The following is a 22,459-nucleotide window of genomic DNA, read 5'->3' on the forward strand; positions in this document are numbered from 1 at the left end:
AGGTGGCGGACGGTCTCTTCCGGCTTCCTGCCAAACCTGGTTGAGCCAACGCGGTTCAGGTAGAGTCCGAAGGGCGGATGTTGTTCTTCTCTCCAAGGTGGAGATTCAAGTGGAGAGAAGGAATACATGGATGGGGTCAAGGGGAAGCGGGACTTAACACAGAAATCTCACACGTGAGTAGTAGATTTGTTAAGGCGCACGTTCGAGGGTGCTAAGGTAAAAGAAGCCCGACATCATGAACGTGATGTAACGGGGGAACAGCGGGTTCAATTGACGAGAGCACATGAAGATTGTTATGAACATGAGAGCACGTGAAGATTTCACTGTGATGAGTGGGGATTCCTTATTCTATCGAGCGGCATCATATTCTAATGTAAAGCTCGTGGTTTACCTGCCCGGTGAAGTCGTTGATGCCACCGATCGAATCCATTCCCTCTCTTCCAATAAAGCTCAAATAATAATAATAATAATAATAATAATAATAATAATAATAATAATAATTTTGCTTCCTATTACCTTCGTGAGATGAAGGGCCATGTTGGAGTTTGTATGATGCGATTATGACATTTGACTTGTTTTTTTCCTACAAATGACTTTTGATTTTTGGCTTTAATAGACGTAATTCTTGGATGCTGGGATTCTTGTATCTTTTACTAGAAATAAGTATTGAGGTGTTAATTGTTACGTGTATTTGCAGATTAAATCTGAGAAAAAGAGCAAGTCAAAAGCGGGAAAATAAAGTGGGGTGACTTCCGGTTCCTGTCGCTGAAAGTAGATGTTTCGAAAGGACAGGTACCTGAGCACGCGATAGATCATTGAAGTTCTTGCTTCCAACGTTTGATTTGGAACCTCACCGGAGGATTCATATAGATCGTATTCATCTATATTTCCGGCTTCAAGATTAGTTGTCTCTTTGTGCTTGACTGTCCGAACAAAGATTATGTTCGGACACGTTAAATGAGAGCAAATATTCTCGGGTTCCTTTATGTTTAAAAAGGAGGATTACTTATGGGGAGAGGGTCATACTCGTTTGTCAAATGAACTGGCCGTTGCAGAAAAAGAAAAAGCGACGACTCACGAGGATCTTTACTGCTGATAAGCGTGCCTGTGTCCAAGAAGACCTCGGAAAGTAAACGTTAGAAAAGAGGCAGAGGGACTGGGGACGCTGCCGACGGAGGAGGAGTGGAGAACTGGAAGATGTGGTTGCGCTTAAAGCAGCTTTCCACAGAGCAAAAAAAAAACAAGCCGTTGCGACCCCGACTCCTCGAAAAATCACACTGTTTTGAATTCAAATTACAGAGAGTTCCTCGAAAAAAGATCGGACTTTTCCCAGCTAAAGAGGAGCAACAACGGACAACGGGGTTATGTACCGTGTTTCGGCCCCTCTCCGACCAACTGAACTGTACCTGCGCTGAAGATTGCAACTGAGCTAGAAATAACGAGAGCTTCAATTTGTTCAACGTGATCTTTGAACTTTAACTTGATATGCAATGTCGTTTCGAACTTTTAATTTGTACGTTTGTGGACTTTCGGTACATGTTCAATTTAGTCATCTGATTGTACGAAAATGTTCAATGTCATCCTTCGGTCAATTCAAGTTGAGGAACAACAAGAAACATTTTTCATAAGGTTTGGAGACCGAATTGAACATGTATCAAAAGTTTAGGGACCACATTAAACAAATTAAAGGTTTAGAGTTGATATTGCATATTGAGCTAAAGTTAGAAGACCTTATTGAACAAATCTAAAAGCTCGGGGACCACATTGCCTTAAAGTTTTGGAGACAATTTGTGTCATTTTCCTAATGAAACTTTTTTGATAATAACCTATGGTCTCAACTCCGAAATGTTCAGCACCTTGAATCGCCCCCTTGTTAGCTAAGATTAAGTTTAATAATAGACGAAGGGAGACGAACACAAACATCGGGAAAAGTAACAAAAAATTATTTAAAACTATATAAAAATTTTCATGTCAACATCGGTAGTGCCACATAGAACGGCCGACGTCCATGTTAGCTATTTCCAGCCTAATTTGGCCGGATGAACTAAATTAATTGTCAATACAAAAATATTTGAAATTAAATTGGTCCGATCGAAATGTTTATTAACTGGATTGATATCAATATGATAGATTTGAGACTTGTTTGGTGCTTCTCCCTACAAACATCATCACCGCAATTCTTCCCATGTGAACAATATGTTGGAAAAAATCAATTTACATATAGAAAATTCTAGTTTCTTAAACTTGATTGACATGTTTTGCCGTGTCGGTGGATCTTTTGGTTTGTGGGAGTACCGGTGCTGTAAAGAATAATAATAATAATAATAATAAAAGAGTCGGCTCATGTTTTGGAATTGAACCCACGTGGGTTGGCGTCTCTTTCTCATTTGGCCAGAGTGGCCGGAGGCCTTCGAGGGGCCATCTTTAGATCTTTTTGGGCTCATGTGGCCACAGTTGGCCCAATCAGCTTTTCCGGGCTTCGTCCGGCTCAGGCCCACCAAGGCAGTGGCCCGGGCGCAAAGGGGTTGAGCATGGCCCGGCCCCTCATACTGGTGGGCCGTACCGTGTACGGGGCCAATCTTGCGGTGTTAGGCCAGCATGGCAAATTGGCCATTGCTAGTCAGGAATGTGCTCAAAGGTTGAATTTTGGCGGGGTCTCGGGGAAAATTAGATCGTGAACCAATCGACGTGCAAAGTTGCGTGACATAGCCACAGACAGGCCTTGATTAGCAGAGCACAATCAAAGATCCAGACTGCAACGACACAGAGAAGTACACATTTTGCTCCAACTGATCTCATCTTCTTTACTCTATTCTTTTGCTAGCTAAACAATTGATTTTCTCGACCAAAAAAAAAAAAAAACAATTGATTTTCTCATCATAGTAGTCACGATCATTCTGAAAACAGTAAGTGTCATAAAAAAAAAAAAAACCCTATTTCATTAGCTTCATTTATCGGGTGTAACACTTCTCCCCGGAACCACCTCCTTGCGATGCTCTTGCATATATGCAGAAACCCCATCCCAAAACACCCACCCCCAAGGAAAAAAAGAACACTTCCTTTTCTCCCTTCTCAACACCCAAAAATAAGACGAAGTCACTTAAAAATGCTAAATAACATGCTGCCACAAGAACATGACTCGACCTGCAGAGTCACCCCTGGCTTCAGGCATTTCAATGAGCTCTAAGAACTGAGCAATGCCGACGTTGAGAAGATCCAAGACATTTTTACTATGTTCTCATTTGGAAGAATCAAGAACCAGGTTTTGCTGCTTTTGGCTTGCCATGGTTTCCAAATCTTCGGGATACAGCTGCATCAGATAATGTATCCCACACCTACAGATTCCCAACCACATTGGAATCATTAACAAACCATGAATGAAAAATTGCAAGGAGGTACAATGTTGAATGGGGAATTGGAGGAGACTTCCACTTACTTCAAGTCTTCCCTTTGAACCTCCAATAGCAAGTAAAAAGGGACTATCCTCCGAGAAGGAAACAGAAAATACAGCACCCTAGAACAATGACAAAGCTCAGTAATCCGATTGTCTACAACTGTTAATTGGCATGTGCATAATGCTTCAGAACGTCAGAATGGGAATAATGTAGGGTCTCTTACAGCTTTTGGATTTCTCGAAGCAATACATGAAGGCTGGTTATTGGACAGATCCCAGAGTTTTACCTGCATTTGGTCAATGAACATACATACATAAGTACCATCCACCAGGAAAGATCAAGCCAAAAACATTGCATGAGGCACTAAACGATACCATCTTATCTGTTGACCCTGTCGCGAGAAGCTGAAGTACATGCAGAAGCATAGTCATAAATTAGGTTAAGGAATAAAGTTCAGAATGTGCATGGAAAAACAAAGAAGGAAAGCCCTGGTTTGTACATTGGGTGCCAAAGGATTGTATGAAATTGTGCTGACAGCTTTATCATGTGCATGAAGAGTAAAACTTGGCCGTGACTCAGAGGCAGAATTAGATGTAGCAGCTCGTATATCGAATCCTCTAATGGTGCCATCTTCAAGGGATACCTGAAAAACCCAATTTGTTTATGATTAAAATTTCCTAAGCTTTCCACCAAATCCATAATCTACATGTCCAAGGAGCATCCTTTCAGATGCCTTTCTACTTGAAAAAGAAACAATGAAGACTTTCAAGGGTTCATAACCCACCACAAAGCAGTGTTCAGAATGTGGATCCCACGCCAAACTTTCGACATCTGCCGTTACAGACCATCTATATCCAGAATGTGAAGGTATTCTTCCATCCTTCTGCAATTTATAAATGACAGAAAACGTATCAAAATCTCATAGACATACACTATGCAATGTTAATGAGCAATATACTAGAGTATGCAAAGATCCTGTCATGAGCCAACAGAGATAAAGCCCTTTACACTAAAGTTTGATGTCAATGCTCGGCAATCGCAGCAAAAGGATAAAAAAGAAAAATGAAGTCCAGAGACGTATTCCTAACCACAAATTGAGCAATAAAGTGGACAAAGTCCGTAAGACCCTAAATGATGTCTAAGTCAAATTTTGATTCAAGAATAAATCTTCAATAGTCTAAGTCACCAGCCAATTGTTTGAGGTAGGCAAAAAGACATGAAATTGAACAATATTAATAACAGAAGCCTCTAGATAATACGACTCATTACCATAACTACTGAATGATCAAAAGATCCACTAAGAAGTACTTGTGGAGCATGATGATTCCACGCAACTGTTTGAACCTGTCCATGTTCATAGGAGAAAAGTCAAATCAAGACTGAATGCAAAAAGTTTACATACCTAAACAGCTGAAAAAGGAATGCAGACAGAGACAAACAAAGGTTTCTCAAAATAATGCATTGCTCAAATGTCTCTCAACTAGTGATCGAACACACTCCAAGATTTTATGCACATCCTTGTGTGCGTTAAAGCTTTGTCTAATAGAGCAATCATCAACATCGTAAAACTTCTAAGAGACAAGAAGGAACTTCCCATCTCCTGAATTCATAACTACATCTCAAATCCTCAACACTTCGATATCAAGTTGTAAGCAACATGCATATTCATGGTTCTTTCTTTGAAATACATCATGTAATTACCCTCATCTATACCATGCAAAAGGTCCTTTGCCCAAATGTCTCTCAACTAGTGATTGAACACGCTCCAAGATTTTACGCACATTCTTTTGTGCGTTAAAGCTTTGTTTAATAGAGCAATCATCGACATCATACAACTTCTAAGATACAAGAAGGAACTTCCCATCTCCTGAATTTATAACTACATCTCAATCCTCAACACTTCAATACCAATTTGTAAGTGACATGCGTATCCCCTGGTTCTTTCTATGAAATACCATCATGTAATTACCCTCATCTATATCATACAAAAGGTCCTTCCCTGATGAACCAATAATTTAACTGCCACAACAGACTGGATCTTAAGATGAGCAGAAGCTGCAGGTTCATCATACAAAAGAGATGAGATGATTTCTTGCCTTGTCAGTATGGTGTTCCATGGTAATATTGCATTTTCCAGCCGCAACATCCCAAATTTTGACTTGCCTATCAGCACTTGCACTGGCAAGTATATTCCTGTTTGAACATTTGCATTTCGGTGACAGATATCATTAAGCATGGGGAATTGGAAGAAGAAACAACAAAATTACCAGGACCAAGAGAATAAGTAACAGTTTTCAACAACCTGAACTCCTTGTTCCAAGCAAGGCCAAGCACTGAATCCGTGTGACTACCCTCCTTGTACTTAATCGATGCCTATAAATTGAAAGTGACAACGTTCATAAAGTGAACCAGCAATATATGACAGGACTTGTCAAAAGTTTATCTAATAACACAGAGACATGCATGAATCATACTCTCTTCCATATTTTCCATGTTAGTCAATGAAACCTTATTAAGTGTGCCCTGGCATTAAAGGCTGGACATTCCAATAAGATAGTAGTAGCTGACCTTCTTTACTTTCTTCTTTTTCTTCTTCAACTCTTCTTGACCGCCTAATACAAGACATGGTTCTACAGCATCAATCTACAAAAAAAAGGATGAAACTCAAACAGATAGCTTAAGCAAATCAAATGCAAAACAATTAGAGATCTATAGTTGACGTACAATATCAAGATCCCAAATCTCAATGGCAGGCTCCATTGAGCCAACAGCAATAAAATTTCCTGCCATCATATAGCAAAATGTGAACAAAAATAAGTTAATAATACACTAAACCAAAATATTTTCCGATCGTAAAACAATGAGGCAATCATCTTGATCAGAAAAACATACTGATGCAAAAACCTAGTCTGTATTTAGGAACCTAAGGTACATTTGAAACCCTTAATGCACTTCCTATGCAAAAATTAATCTTTCTTGAAAGGGCCAAAATCAAACCTTTGTCGCCACCTTTAAGCGGACAGTCAAGCCACGCTGTGCAGAGGGGAAATTCTGAAATAACTACTTCATGGTGAACATACATATTTGATTCATCGTTAGCTGATGGCTCCAATAAATAGACCTGCTTTACGAAATGAATTGACCAATTAGTAGCTGTTTTTATGTGAACCCCAGTACAGCCAGGAAGTTCAGCGAAAACATGCATTATCCCATGAATGTACATGCCTCAAGAAGATTGACTTCGTCATCTGTACGAGCACAAACAATGAGAGAGTCCATTGGTTTAATAGACAGGTCCTCAAGCTCTTCAGAATCATCATCATCCTGAGAAAACGAAATCATATTAATAACTACTAAAGCAGCCACAATATCAAGGTTGAAACTGTAGAGAACACTCACATCCTTATCCTTGAGGTAGGGATCCATGTCATTACTCGGGTAGTACAAGTCACCAAGTCCATTGCTAAAGAGCTCTACATCTGGCGGAAACCAGAATGAAATCCAGGTTCACCACACCAATAATGTGTAACAGTTGGATATAAAAGGTCGCTAACAATTCATTCGTCAAACACCTCGTCAAAATCTATTAGGACCTATGTAATGAGGTGACTTTAGTGTGAAATCTTCTTGATTTCAGACAAACTTAAAGAACTGGAAAGGCATTAATCCACGTTACAAGACTTTCAGATCAGGCATGAACTGATGCCTTTTAAGTCAGATTTCTAAAATATTTGGATCTTAAAATGCACACAAAGGTCCTCCAATTAAATTTAATCAATATGTGGATCAAAATAATTCTGACTCAGGCTGTCTCTGCAGTTTTTCAAAAGACAGGACGAGTTTTGGTGCTTGGTTGGTTCTCTTAATTAGTTTCCTACTCATATTAGCCCATGTCCGGAAAACAAACCAAGACGCACATCTCTTTTATTATTCCATGTTTAACAAGATATGTATGACAATATAACCAATAGCATAGTCTTTACTCTCAGGAAAAAATCCCCTTTCTGTTTATTTTGTCATCATGTTACCACCAGTCCAGAAGATATAGAAGCTAGCTTGGAAGAGAACAGCTCTCAGAATTTCCAATCATTAAAATCAATTAATGGGACAGCCTCTTGGATCCAGCTTTGGGCAGAGGCCTGACTTCCTCCTTGTGTCCTCCTCTCTTACCCTTCCATTAACGGCATTACCTGGTTTCATTCATAGTTTGCCTCCAGGCTTAGCGTGATCAGCATACGAAAGGTTCATTCAAAACCTTTAAAATCTAAATTTCTATGTGATTGGCCGGCCCTTCTCAACTATTCTACCATGCACTAAATTTTATGTCCATGTAACTTTGGCTGCTTCACTTTCCAAGAAGCTCTGTAATAAGCCAAGCTAGCTAGCTAGTACCGCATTTCACACAATATAGGAGAACTTGTCGAAAGGCAATACTAAGCCAAGTTCTCACACAGTGTGTAGTCTTTCCAAGAAGAAGTTATTGTAGTCACCTCGATACAATAAATGAAGAAGGCCCCTCACTTGTGCTAATGATCTTGTTGCTATACAAGTATCCATTCGTGGAGCTATTCTTCCTAACCGTGGAATTACAGATTTTATTTTGTGAGAGATTACACTTTTCTTTAAAGTTAGCTTGACATCCTAAAAGGGACAGTAGTAATAAGATGGATTGGCATAAAATTAGCATGTTTTCCTTCAAAGATTCTTTAATAGTTTTTTTCCTGTGGCTAGCAATTCCAAATAGGCTTGCCTAGAACAGTAGAATGCTAACTCATAGTCATTTCATTTCAGCTTCTTTAGTTTTCTGTGCTGGTGTTCTCGGAACAAGCGCCACATTTTACTAGCCTATTAGCAAGCAGATTTGGTCGCATCCATTGGCTTCATTAAGCATCATAAGTGGGAGTAGAATGTTGAGTTTAATTGGCTCAAAAGGACTTCGACAGGGAAAACTCTTCCTTCTTTGCTCTTGAAGTTGGCTTGGAAAGCACATCTAGACCATGTTTGGATTTCTTGCACTACGAAGATTCATAATACGTCCATTACTTGTGTATTACGTGGGACATTCGTAAATAACCTATTGTGATGCTAATTTTTTGGGATCCAAGTAGGAATTAGCCGTCAACTGCCTTTGGATGAACTAACTTATAACAAGAAAATTAGATCAGAGTACCCACAGAAAGGAACACTACCTTCATCTTCTTCATCATAATTATCCATATCAAGCTCCCTCAAACCATCAGTTATATCCTCAAAACCAGATCCAACTTTTGTCACCTTGGAACTTCTCCCTAGTGCATCAGCGGCAAGTAATGCAGTGGAAACTTCATCAGCCTTTTCTGAAGCAACCGCATCCATGTTTTCATCATCCTCCTCGCCATCACTATCTCCACTGCACGAAAATCAAGCACAAGCTATAACAACAGAATATGTGCAATCATATATTCTCTCTCGACAATTTCACTAACGCAAACAAAGCTTTCTCTCTTGATAAGCTCCTCAAAATACATTGTACAGCAGCATCAAACCAGAAGAAAGAAAATGCAAAGACAAAATCTCCATCAACTCTATCATAGTAATTTTTCCCTCAATGCTCTTGGAAATGTATGCAGTTCTTGCATTGCCCAAATAGACAGGGCCTTATTCTATTTTAATTGATTAATATAATATACATAAACAGCTTTCTTGGGCACTTCTTGCTAATTCCCATACTCCGATTCCAATGCACTTTTCTTGGTCACTTATTCAACTTCATTTCGCCACATACAACGGACTTTAAAGGACATCATAGCCCTAAACAGATAGTTTACTTAACCTACCACGCATGGACCGAACTTCACATTAGTCATTTGCACCATCAGGCATTCAGCTCACTAAAATCATAAAAAGAGAGACCATTTCTTTAAAAATCATTCAGGTCGCTAGAAACGGAATGAACAAATGGCCGAAAACACTACAAAGAGACTTCTCTTTACCTTCTTTCCAGAACTCCACTCTTCAAAATCTCTTCAATTTCCTCCTTGGAAGGTGGTTCGGCCATCTCAGGGGCCGCCTTCGAAGCACCTCTAGGGACCCAGGATATCGCCGATATCATCTCTTCAAAAATACACATGAAATTAATAACATTTAGTAACTAGTTATTATCGATGATATTTTTAATTAAAATTTGGTGCTTAAATTTCAAATTGGTATTTACATAAAACAAACCCCATGTTTTTTTTGGTTGACAAAACCCCATGTTAGAAATACAATGTTTTATTGGTCGGTTTCTCTTACCTTTTTGGTATCCCTGATTTCATTGTCTTCAATTACCCTCTCTCAGAAATAATTCTTAGTTTTCTTTTTTTTGAGATTTTTTTTTCATGGGTCTAGTGAATGATAATTTTCTTTTTTATTCCTTTCTTTTCTTCTCTTTTTCGACTACTTGTCAAAGGTTTTGTTATCTAATTTGCTCTTTTAAATGCATTGAAGAATTCCATTACCTGATTAATAAATTCCAAAGATAAACAACTGAAATTATTAAGAACAAATGTATTGACAGGGCAGAATCATATATGCTACCATAAAAAATGTATCAAGAAATGTACACTAATATTACATCTACCTCGAATGCTTTCACAGTAACTTGACAGCAGGAGATGTGCGAAATGCTTAAAGACGGAGCAGAGATTGGAATGTATTCAACCTGGAAAGAATCAAAATGCCGAAGGATTACTACTCCTTTATCAAAATAATTTGTCTATTTATTCTCATGTTCCCAACAATTAAAATGTAGAAGCAATACGTGGAGTAATTTCCAATATAGCAGTAAGAAGGTAACCATAATATACTCAAGTCAAGCTCAAACCGAGATAACAATGCATCGCGATACAGTATCGTTGAACAGTTCAAAAAGCCACACATTCTTCGCCAGAAAGCAAGGGAGTTCACCAGAAAGCAAGCAAAATGACTCGGCAGTCAGAAACCAAATGAAATTTCCTATTACGTCACCTCTTTGGTGAACTAAAAGTCCTTCGAGAGCAGATGATAAATCTCGAATGGAAGTCCTGATTGTTCAATGTCCAACACGGATGAGCTCAAATAACGTCAAACATATCAGGCACGTAACTCTAGCATCTCTCTCTTAGAGAGTTCTTCCATAAAAACCGGCTCAAAAACTCAAAAGCAATCAAAACACCTCAACTCAAACGAGAGTTCATCTCCCATGGCAGCCAAAGTCGGTCACACAAAATCAAGACAAACAACCAAAAGCTGAAAACACGAGAAATCTCTACTGACGAAAACAGGAAGCTGCATTTTCCACTTGCCTATTTCCTCCTATACGCATTTCATAACAATTAGTTAAAAACACATTTCATCAAACGCAACCAAACTTCAGCTGAAACAGGAAATTAAAGCCCAAAAGTTCAACCTTTTACTTCACATCTTCAACAACATTCCTCAAATTCAGAGAAACCCTTTCCTTTTTCCTCGCTTTGCTAATAACAAAGACAACCATTCTAATCGACTACAAAAACTGCTACATTGGGGAACCAAGGCTCGTGATTAATTGTAGATTAAAGTAGCCAAACTGATAAAAATCAGAGTCAACTTTAGAACATCAAAGCCCATAGAAAAGGCAAATGAATCAGAACAAAAACCTCCCATTCATCTACACAATGTGACAGGATAGCTGTATGCACTTTGTATTAAACTCCTTAACTTTTGCTCATCTACAGACCAAACACCCACTATTTGGAAAAGCATATTTGTGAGAACTGAGAATCAAGGAAAAAAAGGTGACCCTAATAACAACAACTGTCATTGAGAGCCATGGCATCAAGGCCGAGCAAAGAGCAAGCTAATGCAGGGAATGTGGCATCAAACTGCAGCACCAATCATCACAAAGGTGGTGTTATTCAGTTGGTTATCAAGCAACAGCTCAATGAAGACAATGAGATAGCAACTAAATCGCTATTAACAATAAATCTTTAAAGCACAGCAATCACAGTCCTCAAACTTACCTGCAGCACCATCTTATAATCATTGATTCTCCTAAAATTGAACTAACAATGAGCTACTAACAACAGTATCAGTGCCAAGATAATCCTAATCTCATCGAATACTGTTGTAGGAGGCCCAAAAATCTGGATCAAACGCAAATTCCGTCCAAAAATCGATGAGAACAGAGCCATAAATCATAATACAGGTTAGACTTCATTGTAGGCAAGCGAAATGCATTACATTGACACGTACATGTTCTCTTATACACAGGACAAGAAGTCCTTTCCCAATTTATAAGCACTAGTGCTTGCAAGCATACCATCAAACAGTACACACGGATTCCCTTTAATCACAAGATTGTGTACTAGAATAAACAAAGTAGCCACGAAGATTATGTCTGTCGCAGGGATGAGTGGTACTCACGACTATAAGCGCGAAAACGAGCAGATGCTCGCTTCACGAATATAAGCACTAGTGCTTGCCAACCTCCAGCAGATGTTCGCTTCGCTCGACAGACGGAGAAAACGTGCCGGAGCCGCTGATGGTCTCTTGGAGGCGGAGGGGCGAGGTTTTAGCTTCTGCGGCGGGTAAAAGGTTGTAGTAAACCGAGCGGACGTCGAACCGGTCTCTATGCTTGTTGCCGGCTTAACCGAACAGACGCAAACTGGTTCTGCAGTGACGATGCCGAAGAGAATGGGGCAAGGAGTTGACAGGAGGAGAAAATGGGCTGGGGTCGGCGTGGGGGTGGGGGTGGGGGTGGGCGTGGGGGGTGGGGGGAAATTAGGGTTTTTGATTAATAACGCTGAAAATATTATAATAATAATAATAATAATAATAATAACTCAGCACTTGTATGGCTTAGCATGATTGAGTTCGGTAATTCTAATTAGCATTGAGGTTCAATTAAGTCAAAAGTCACGTGACTTATCAACTAAGGGAGGATTAGGATTAGTTTATTCAATAGCAACTAGTGATTAGAATTATGCCCATTATAGTACTGATATTTACTAATGATCATTTCAAATTCATAATTCTATGATCGCAATGAAACTAATAACATTTAGTAACTAATTATTATCGAGGATATTTTTCACTTAAAATTTGTTGCTTGAAATTTCAAATTGGTATCTACATAAAACAAACCCCATGTTTTTTTTTTCTTCCGACAAAGCCCCATGATAAAATACGATGTTTCATTGGTTGGTTTCTTTTACCTTTTTGGTATTATTTCAAATATCTGATTACGCGTTCTTGGATTACCCTCTCTTGGAAATAATTTTTAGTTACTTTTCGAGAATTTTTTTTATGGGTCCAATGAATGATGATTTTTCTTTTTTCTTTCTTTCTTTTCTTCTCTTTTTCGACGAGTTTGCTCTTTCAAATGCATTGAAGAATTCTTTTTGTCTTTCCTCACTATGCTAATCGCTACAGTAGCGTAGATTTCTTCGAATTATGAAAGCACATCGTTTTTGTTTATGTAGGCGAATAAAAAAGTGCAACCAAGATGCGACATGCAAAGACATCCTGATCGGAGCTTCTTAAACCTATCCTGATCTATTGATGAATGTGAAAGAATAAAATAGGAGCATAATTTTTTAACCTCCCAAAAGAAAATCAATTTTTTAGAAAACACTATCCATATACATCGCACATGAAGACATGAAGAGTACGGAAAGATCGTGATGCACATCCGTCTGTTGATAGAGCGGCCCATTAAGTATTACAAAAATTTGCGCTCTATATGCCGTTACTCATTCTACATACTTTCATTGTCCAATGAAAGGCGTTGCGAATTTCATAATGTTCGTCGCTCAATTCACATACGTATGATAAAATGATTTATGAGCTTTTCTTGAAAAAGAGAATGCTTTGAAAATTGTTCATTTCGACAACTGTCTTGCTTGGCTTTTAGCTATATGGATTACAAGTTAACTAGGGTTTTCTTGGTTTAGTTAGATTTGCTCATCTCTTGACAATATGCTTGCTCAAATCGACGGATAGACCGAAAAAGGTTCGGTCCAGTTCTAAAGGGCACCATTCCGATTTCCATTTCTATGGAATTGGAACCGGTAATTAAGTCCGGTTTCCGATTCCAAAGGAAGTCGAACCGCCCGGACCGAGCAGATTAATTTTTATTTTTTTAGCTTTTTTAAAATATGAACCTAGTACTAGTCAATTTCTTAAATGTCGCGGGCATTGGCTGAGCTAGATCAAAGTATTAGAAGGGAAGGCCATAACATTAGGAAGAATCATAATGTTGGTGCATAGGTCTTTTCCTTTTGCATGTAGGTCATGCACCAATGCATCGACTTTGAGGAAGAATCATAATGTTGGCGCATATGTCTTTTCCTTTTGCATGTAGGTCATGCATTGATGCATCGGCTTTGGAGCGTAGTCTAGTGGTTGAGCTAAGGCACAAGCAAGTTGAGAGGGGGTTGAATAATTTCTTACTAAGAAGGGCCGGTCATACGGTTCTCTTGGACCGTCAGGGAACTTCATCGGACATGAGAAACATTTGGTTCGGTTCCCGATCATAGAAATTGAGAACCGATCCTTTTGGTCCACTTCCTGATTCTTGGGTGGAACTGGATTTGACCGAGAACCGATCATCTTTATCTAGTAGCATAGCCTTCATTGACTCACTCCACATTTAAATGTTGACGTCTCTCTCCCCCTCCTCCATCCTGGAGTTCTATTACTGCGTGCCCGAACAATTTTCCTTTTTTTAAACTTCCAAAGTTCTTACATTGGGCCCATTTTTTCCTAATGGCCAGACAAGAACCCTCACATTGGGGGCGGGGGTCGTGCCGGGTACAAGCCCATTTGTGCTGTGCTTGGGCGGGCATGGCCCGTTGGCCATTGCTAGTAGGAATAGGGGAGGTCGGTTCTCACTTTGGAATCGAAAACTGCTCACCCTGGAATCGAGAACTACCCACTAAAAACTGGTTCCGAAATAATGAAACTGGAAATTGCTAGTTGGCTCCACAGATGGAACTGGTCCCACCAAATTTCATGCGATCAGTGGCTTGTTTCCCAGCAAGCCATGAAGAGGTTCTATGAAGCTTCTTTTTGCTAGTAAAAAAGAATGCCATTTTTTTTAATTGCCTTGTAGATTGTAAAAAAACTTCAAACACGTGCAAGGAATATTTCACTTTCCTCTCAATACTTTCGAAAATTAATAAATTAAAGAAGCTAAATGGGGCAAATGGTAGCAATTAGGGTTTTCAACTTACAACAAATGGAGGAAATTGAAAGTGACAGAAGGAGGCGAGGTTGTGAATTGTGTCTGCGATAAACGCCGGAGGTGCAGTGGCAAGTGAACAGGAGTTAAGAGTCGAGAAACAAAGATAACGAGATGAGATGAGATGACTCGAGAACGAGATTATGGATTTAGGATTTTAATTTTTCTCATACACACACACATGTATATATTACTGGTCAGTTCGGGTGGGTAAGGAGTAAGATCAATACCCATTGGTTTCAGTTTTTGGGAACCAAAAACCGAACCGATTCCTTTAGGACTCACTAGTTCTGGGCCGGTCTGGTTCGATTCTAGATAACTTAGGCTGTTCTTGGTTTCTTTCCCCGCTCCCAGCCGGGAGTGTGTTGAAGTTTGAATTTAGGTGGGGTTAGATCATAAACCAATTGACAGGGAAAGTCGCATAATGTGCAAGGGAGCAGGTTTGGCTCCTCATGCCACAAAATGCAGATAATTTCACGTTGTGAACCTTGCATTTCGACTTCAACTTCGCAGTTCACTTAATCCACGAGATTAATGACATTTTTGTGTAGCCCGATTTCATTTTACTTTAGACGAGCATTTTTTTTTTTTTCAAAATAACATCTCATTCATTTCATTCACTTTTTCGGAATACAAGGGAGAAACATTGCAGATCAATTGCAAAGCAAAACAAATTCAGACAACTTTAAAACAAAACAATGTCTAGACAACAAAAGAAATCTTCAAAACAAGATTATGGGTCACGCGCTCAAAAAGCACATCTATGACTTCTTCATACCAAAATTTTTGGCGGCCAATCACGGAACCCATCTTCAGTAATAAGCATACACCGAGATCTCCATCTAATGCTACGGCTTAGCCTTTCGGTAGGGTGTGCCTAGGTTTGGCATCCCCAACACCATCTCCGAGCAGAAAAAAAAGGTTAAACAAGTACAGATTTGTCACCTGTGAGAGCGAAACCTTTTTTAAGCTCTTCCGATCTCCTTCGAAACTAGATTTTTTCATCCGAGAAGAGCAAAACCCCGAAAACATACACACAGAAACCCCAAATCTAAACTAGATCGGGATAAAAATCTCCCCAAAAATGGGAAGGAAAAGTTATGAGATCTAGATTAAATCGGAAAAGAAAAAAACTCCCAAACGAGAGAAAAACAAGAAAAATGAAACAGAAAATCAAAACAGCTTAAAAAAAGGGGATCGGAAGGACCCTTGTTTATCTGGGGAAAGATAGTGTGTTCCACCTCAAACGAACTCCAATGAATGATATGGCTTGAGTGAAAAAAATCACCACCTTCACCCAATTACCCACTTAACTTGTCTCACTGGTTGAGATTCATGGGGTTGTGGACATTCTGTGGCTCTCCTTAAGTTTTATTTTGTGGGATACTACTCATCGCCACTGGCTATTCGCATATACTAATGCAGATCCTCCGTCGCCATCAGTGTCAAATGATAATTTGGCACCAAGGTCCTTCCTCGTACTCGTACAGTGAAGAACTTGCAGATTCAGATCTTAAGTTTTCTCCTCTTTTTGGCAAGAGTTTTCTAATGTTTGAGAAGCATCTCATAGTTATACATGCCAAAGTCGCGGTTTCTTCACCAATATGTCCATCAGTGTAGCCGCGAGTAATGCCGATTTCGTTTCAGCATTACATGCTTGTTTGATCCTGGACGTGAGATTCCATTTGAGTTATCAGTTGTTTAATGCAATATGTTTGGCCCTCATCATGATGTTGATCCGTCGAAGAATAGTTAAAGAGTAATGTCACCATCTATACCAGAATCCGTGAATTTAATACACCCCACTTGGGACAAGATCGATGACTTCTGGACCTGCATTAGGCAGTGCGGAGACATTTTGTTCTCCAGTTTAACGAGAAGAGAATGAAGGCTGTGGTGATAACAACTGAAGGTGGACCAGAAGTTCTCAGGATTCAAGAAGTGGGAGACCCAGAAATCAAAGAAGATGAGGTGCTGATCAGAGTGTAGGCTTCGGCATTGAATTTAGGCGACGCATACCAAAGGAAAGGCCTTTATCCTCCTCCACCAGGATCGAGCACATACCCGGGTCTTGAATGCTCCGGTGTCGTGGAAGCCATGGGCAAGAATGTCTCTCGTTGGAGGATCGGAGATCAGGTGATTCTCGATTTTGCCAATGAATTTTGCTCTTGGTACTGTGATCCGATCTGTCTGTTTAATGACAGCTTAGTCTTGCCTGTTCAGGTGATTCATGGAATTTTAGTTGTTCACGAAGGACGATGAGTGTTTTAAAAGATGCTTAATTGTATACATTGTCCGTGGAAAAGTTATTTCTGCATGTGAGGTTTGATCAGTGATGCGATTATGTGAAAGTTTGATCCACTGCATTTTAGTTTATTCCGGATCTTGAGATCCTGCATTGTTCATTCAATTAGTGATGTGATTTATTTGGATGGTTTGACTACAGGTTTGTGCTCTTCTCAGCGGGGGAGGATATGCCGAGAAAGTTGCTGTACCGGAGGGACAAGTGCTTCCAGTTCCGCCAGGCATCTTCGTCGCGGATGCAGCGAGTTTGCTGGAGGTGGCATGCACCGTTTGGTCAACCGTTTTCATGAGGAATCGGCTCTCCGCCGGAGAAACATTCTTGGTAACTTCTCTCAGCCTGCTTGTCGAATCAATTGGTGTATTATCCAAAACTTTTGACTACTATACTTGGTTAAAGCACTATTTTCCGGTAGTTTTTCATCATCTCTTCATTAATAGTCGATCTTTGCTAAGTTTTGTAGAATGTATGAGCCGTACAATGACGAGACTATAGCAGCTCTTTTGTTGTTTTCATTTCAGTAAGAAGTTCATCAGTCCTTGTATCGTCACATCAGTACAATCCGTTCTTCAATAGAAAGCGAGTGCACGAGTGTCCGGTGTTTCAGCGTCCATTCTGCTTTTGCCTAAATGATTCTCTTGTGCGCAAATAACTACATAAGCTACGAACTGATGCCTTACGACACTCTAGGTTCACGGAGGTTCCAGCAGAATTGGTACATTCGCGGTCCAAATAGCGAAGTACCACGGTGCCCGAGTCTTTGTCTCGGCAGGTAGACCAAGATTTGGTTTTCGCAAATTGATTGTACTGAGTGTAATACTTGCTGATCTATCTTCAGTGTCTCTTAAACGCCAGGTAGTGAGGAAAAGTTAGCTGCTTGCAAGGATCTCGGAGCCAACTTGTGCATCAATTACAAGACTGAAGACTTTGTCGCCCGAGTAAAGGAAGAAACAGAACAGAGAGGTATATAACTGCAATTTCCTTTGCCTCCACGCTCATAGAATTTTTATCCCTTGGATTACCAGTCCTCCCGATTCATTAGAGATTCGAGATTTTTGATAAAGAGCTATGCATGGATTAGTGCAACTTCAACATACGATGAATGACATCACCCAAAAAAAGCAGTGTGTGGAGGAATCGCATTGATTTCTTCCTCTGATAACCCAGATTTTTTACCCCTCTTGCAAAAATTTTCAAGATATTAGTCTGCAAATGATGTTGAATGAAGTTGCAGCATGGCGAGATACTCGTTTTATGCTAGCGTAATTGTTCGCAAGGCTCAGCTACTGAAAAACCTGCTTCTATAGCAGGGGTCGATGTCATTTTGGACTGTGTCGGAGCATCCTACTTCCAGAGAAACCTCGATTGCTTGAATCTCGACGGGAGGCTCTTCATCATCGGTTTTCTGGGCGGAGTAGTGACGCAGGTCAATCTGAGTGGTCTGCTTGCCAAACGTCTGACAGTCCAAGGTACAGAAACTACTACATATGTGACTGGGTTTCAACTTCAGTTTTCTTGTGGTTTCTGGTCATTAATTTCAACTTTGGGAAATTAATTTCAGGTTCGAGAGTGCGATCTGGATCGGAAAGCATTGAAGTGTCATTAGTATTTGAAGATGTTTAAAGTTCTCTTTTTTCTTAGTGATGATTTATTCCTCACCTTCCTCTCGGCAAAAAGCTAATGACTATGCTAGTAGAATTGCATCCACTTTCTTTCCTTCTGCAGAACAGTGACATTCTCCCCTTCTAAGTGTATTGCTGTGAATTTGTAGCTGCTGGCCTGCGGTACAGAAGTCCAGAGGAGAAAACTGCGATCGTGAAGGAGGTCGAGCAGAATGTTTGGCCGGCAGTCGCAGAAGGCAAGGTGAAGCCTGTGGTTTTCAAGTGTTTTCCTCTATCCGAAGCAGCGGAAGCACACCGGATTATTGAGTGCAGCAAACACATCGGCAAGATACTGCTCCTTCCTTGAAGTCGCGGCACATGTGGAAGTGACTCGAAAGCAGCATCTGGATACAAGCTTCTTAAAGAGTTGTCTGGTGTCCCATCGGCTCCGATGAACATGACAAACTTGTATTGAACTCGTAAGAAGGTGGGTTTCTACTTGTGATGGATTTATGGACAGAAGAGACGATTTTAACGTATGCCTTTTGCGTGTCGCTGCTGCTATCGTGTTTGGAACAACACATGAACTCCCGCATGGTAGAAGACACCGGACAAGTGATTTGTCAAGTGTTCCTCTCGAAGTTGAAACAAGATGGAAATTTACAGGAGCATTCAACTTCGATGATCCTCTAGAGCTGCAGTTTTGCATCATTAAACACATACACTGTAAGGGCTTAAGAACTTATCCAGCAAAGTGATGTTATAAGGAGGGAAAATGGCATAAATAGTCCTTGACTTTTCGTCCGATATGTAATTTGGTCCCTGAACTTTTAATTTATTTAATGTAATCCTTGAACTTTTATTACATATTCAATTTAGTCCATAAATAATATGAAAATGTTTAACGTTGGTCAACATTGAACATTTTTATACAATTCATTGACTAGATTGAACATAAATAAATAAAAATTAGGAACCAAATTGGACAAATTAAAAATTAAGAGACCACATTGCAATTAGCCCAAAGTTCAGAAATTATTTATGTTATTATCTTTCTTAAAAGCCACGTAATATTTTTCCCACTAGGATACACAATTCACGTGATACAAAGACCAAAAGCGCTAGTTCATTAAAATCGATGTGCACCCTCAAAAGTCATATCAATCTATGGTAAGCATCATATATAGAAGCCCAAAGACATTGAAGAGAAAAGAACATGTTGTTAATATACTCACGCATTTAGGACCAATATGCTTGTAAGCAGTTAGATATATGTGTGGTTTAATATCTAAATATTCTATCGCTCCCGCCTCAAAAAATTTGAGCTGAGGATGTTTTGCTTTGCTAAAGATGTTCGATGAATATCCGCTTCAATATTTAAATCTTCGCCTCGAAAGATCTAGACTCGGAGCTTTTTTTGCGCGCTTAAAATGTTATAGAAATGCGATTAATTGTTTGGATATATAGAGTTATTCTCGAAACAGCCCAGTCGAACACGCGAGTGAATTCCTTCCCTCTTTCTCGAAGGACAGAAGAACAGATATGACGTCAATGGATAGAAAGAGTGGCATGATAAGCTATCGGACGATTCAAAACATCCCGGTCAGAGAAGAAGATCCGTGTTCAACAATTGCGACAAGTCAATGGGTACAGAACGAGAAGAATTGGTGGTACGTAGTGGGTACACTGACTCCCTCTGGAAGGACCTGACCGGCTGACCACAGGAGCGAAGAAAATCGACACACTTTGGCGAATCATTCTCTTCGTTTTCCTTTACTTTAAGCTCGTCAACTTAAACTCAACTTAGCTTATAAGGCACGGAGTATGTTATCATCATGTCCTCCGTGGATAAGCGGGTACAACTTACTCTGTCCGGAAGAGGAGGATTAGAATATGGGCTCGTCCATGTCTGACCTTGACTGTCCCGAGTCAGCTTGGCCGCCGTGCACGATCCACTTGTCCGCCATTAGGGTCGTCCCGTTCAAACCTCGTGGTTCGTTGTTGATGTTTCTTCTCCTCAGCAGTTGCGCGGAAATTCCATTTCTTTCCGTTGTTGTTGTTGTTGTGCCTTTTTTTTTTTCCGTTGTTCTTAGTCTCTATTTTTCAACTGCTTCTATGATTTGCATCATAGTATGCAGGATCGTTAGCACGCCTAAACAGCCACACCATCTCTCTCTCTCCCTCCACAAAATTAAGACGGAAATTAGGGGGGAAATGAGAATTATGAGCCTTTACACTTTGGTATATCTCGGGTAGGACCGTCAAATGGGTGAGTCGGTTTGGATCATAAATGATCCGACCTGGATAGATCTATTTAGCATCTTTATGACCCATTTATTGCAATACAAATCTGGTGGTTCATACCCAACTTATATCCGACCCGACCTATATTCCTAAAACACTTCTATATGTAACTCAATCTAGAAAAAATCGTACTTAAACCGAGGTGAGAATATAAAGCCAGTGAGCATGAGATCAAGTGAGGCGAGAGAGAATGAAGAGAGTCTTAGAGGTGTATGGGTCTAAATTAATTATAAACTCATTTATAATCCATTCACGACCCATTTATAATGGTGAATACGGTTCCAGGTTCCAAAAATTGGGAAACAGGTTTCGAATGATAGTTTTCAAGTTCCGGATAGGAGGAACCTAAAATAAGTTTTTGTGTTTTTCTTGATATATGTCTTCTCGAGATCTTGCGGTATTCCAATACGTTCGGTGCTGAATGTTTAATCTAAAATCATTAGTTCACGCTTCATTTCCAGCAATATTTGGGACTGAGATTTCTACTTTTTTAATTTTACACATTTATTTATGTGTCTAAATATAATTTGTGGCCAGTAAATTGTAGTAGCAAGTAGTGATCATTTAATGTGATGATTCACTACAATCGTTTAATTAAGAATACATGTGAAACCTGGGTAAACTATAGAATCTTTGATAGGGTTCGAGTTCCAAAAAATGATAAACCTGTTCCGACGGGTATGTTTTAGGTTCCATGTAGAACTTGTACGATTCTTGAAACCGCTCACCTCTATCCATTTATGGCCCATTTAACACTCATATCATATTTAAATCCATATAAACAATTTATTAAATATAACTAATTCATATAATAACTTAGTCCACTGTATGGATTAAGAAGAAGGGTTTATGACTCATTTTAATGGGTCTAATCTTGAGTTAAAGGATTTTTTTATTCACAATGACGATTGATGAGAACTATAATGTGTTCCTTACTTTTCTCCTTTTATGAATGAGGCAACAGGCCACCTCTCCAAGTCCAAACCTACCATAATCGAAAGTAGACAATGTCATGATAGATAAGGTTGGGTGGGGGGAGGGGAGGTTTATTGTGAAGACCTAAATTTCCGCCGGTTGAATTATTAAGTGGAATAACTAATTATGTACTTGGATTAGTGGTGCGGTGGCTGATGGACGAAATGAAGTGATAAGCACCGCACCATTAATCCAAGTACATAATTAGTTATACCACTTAATAATCCAATTGGCGGAAATTTAGATCTTCACATTTATCTTTGTCATAGGTTTAATTATGTCATTCTGAGAGATGGTGGTGGTTGGTGCTTTAGTTGCAAAGTCAATTTTGTTTAATGTCATACTTGATCTTTAAATTTATTCAATGTAGTACTTGAATTTTTTGTACATGTTCAATCTAGTCTCTAAGAAGATGTTAAATATTATTCTTTCATTAATTCAAGTTCATGGTCAACATTAAACATTTTCATATAGTTCATGGACTAGATTGAACATAAACAAAAAATTTAGGGACCATATCAAACAAATTAAAAGTTCAAAGATGGAATTGCTTATTGAAATAAAGTTCATGGATCACATTGATGAAATTAAAAGTTCATGGACTATATTGCATATTTGATTAAAGTTCATGGACCATTTGTGTCATTATCTATTATAAGAA

The 22,459-nt window shown here is 39.4% G+C and overlaps 1 protein-coding gene and 1 pseudogene across 2 annotated transcripts; one reads left to right on the top strand and one right to left on the bottom strand.

The window, feature by feature from the left end:
* Positions 1-3,067: 3,067 nt before the first annotated feature.
* On the bottom strand, positions 3,068-12,039 carry LOC115753915 (uncharacterized WD repeat-containing protein C17D11.16-like). 2 transcript variants are annotated; one of them, XM_030692772.1, is made up of 19 exons: positions 11,799-12,039; positions 10,323-10,438; positions 9,997-10,077; positions 9,368-9,488; positions 8,585-8,784; positions 6,795-6,874; positions 6,621-6,719; positions 6,393-6,516; positions 6,120-6,178; positions 5,964-6,038; positions 5,698-5,768; positions 5,492-5,588; positions 4,665-4,739; positions 4,180-4,278; positions 3,895-4,038; positions 3,770-3,799; positions 3,619-3,681; positions 3,437-3,514; positions 3,068-3,335 (listed from the first exon to the last, which is right to left on the bottom strand). In XM_030692772.1, the coding sequence occupies exons 4-19, from the start codon at positions 9,484-9,486 to the stop codon at positions 3,252-3,254; spliced, it is 1,497 nt and encodes a 498-aa protein (XP_030548632.1). In that variant the 5' UTR covers positions 9,487-9,488; positions 9,997-10,077; positions 10,323-10,438; positions 11,799-12,039; the 3' UTR covers positions 3,068-3,251. The 2 variants fall into 2 exon arrangements, with proteins under 2 accessions (XP_030548632.1, XP_030548631.1); XM_030692771.1 differs by lacking the exon at positions 10,323-10,438.
* Positions 12,040-16,253: 4,214 nt separating this feature from the next.
* On the top strand, positions 16,254-19,114 carry LOC115753918 (annotated as a pseudogene).
* Positions 19,115-22,459: the final 3,345 nt, after the last annotated feature.

This window comes from Rhodamnia argentea, chromosome 10 (assembly GCF_020921035.1).
Source record: "Rhodamnia argentea isolate NSW1041297 chromosome 10, ASM2092103v1, whole genome shotgun sequence".
Lineage (NCBI taxonomy): Eukaryota > Viridiplantae > Streptophyta > Magnoliopsida > Myrtales > Myrtaceae > Rhodamnia > Rhodamnia argentea.

What these genes read in the sequence shown, in the direction of transcription:
- LOC115753915 (XM_030692771.1), bottom strand. Translation starts at nt 9,486, where the DNA reads ATGATATCGGCGATATCCTGGGTCCCTAGAGGTGCTTCGAAGGCGGCC. An exon ending in CCTACCTCAAGGATAAGGAT is followed by an intron (nt 6,720 to 6,794) that starts GTGAGTGTTCTC and finishes TCGTTTTCTCAG; the next exon opens with GATGATGATGATTCTGAAGA. An exon ending in GCTTAAAGGTGGCGACAAAG is followed by an intron (nt 6,179 to 6,392) that starts GTTTGATTTTGG and finishes ATATGATGGCAG; the next exon opens with GAAATTTTATTGCTGTTGGC.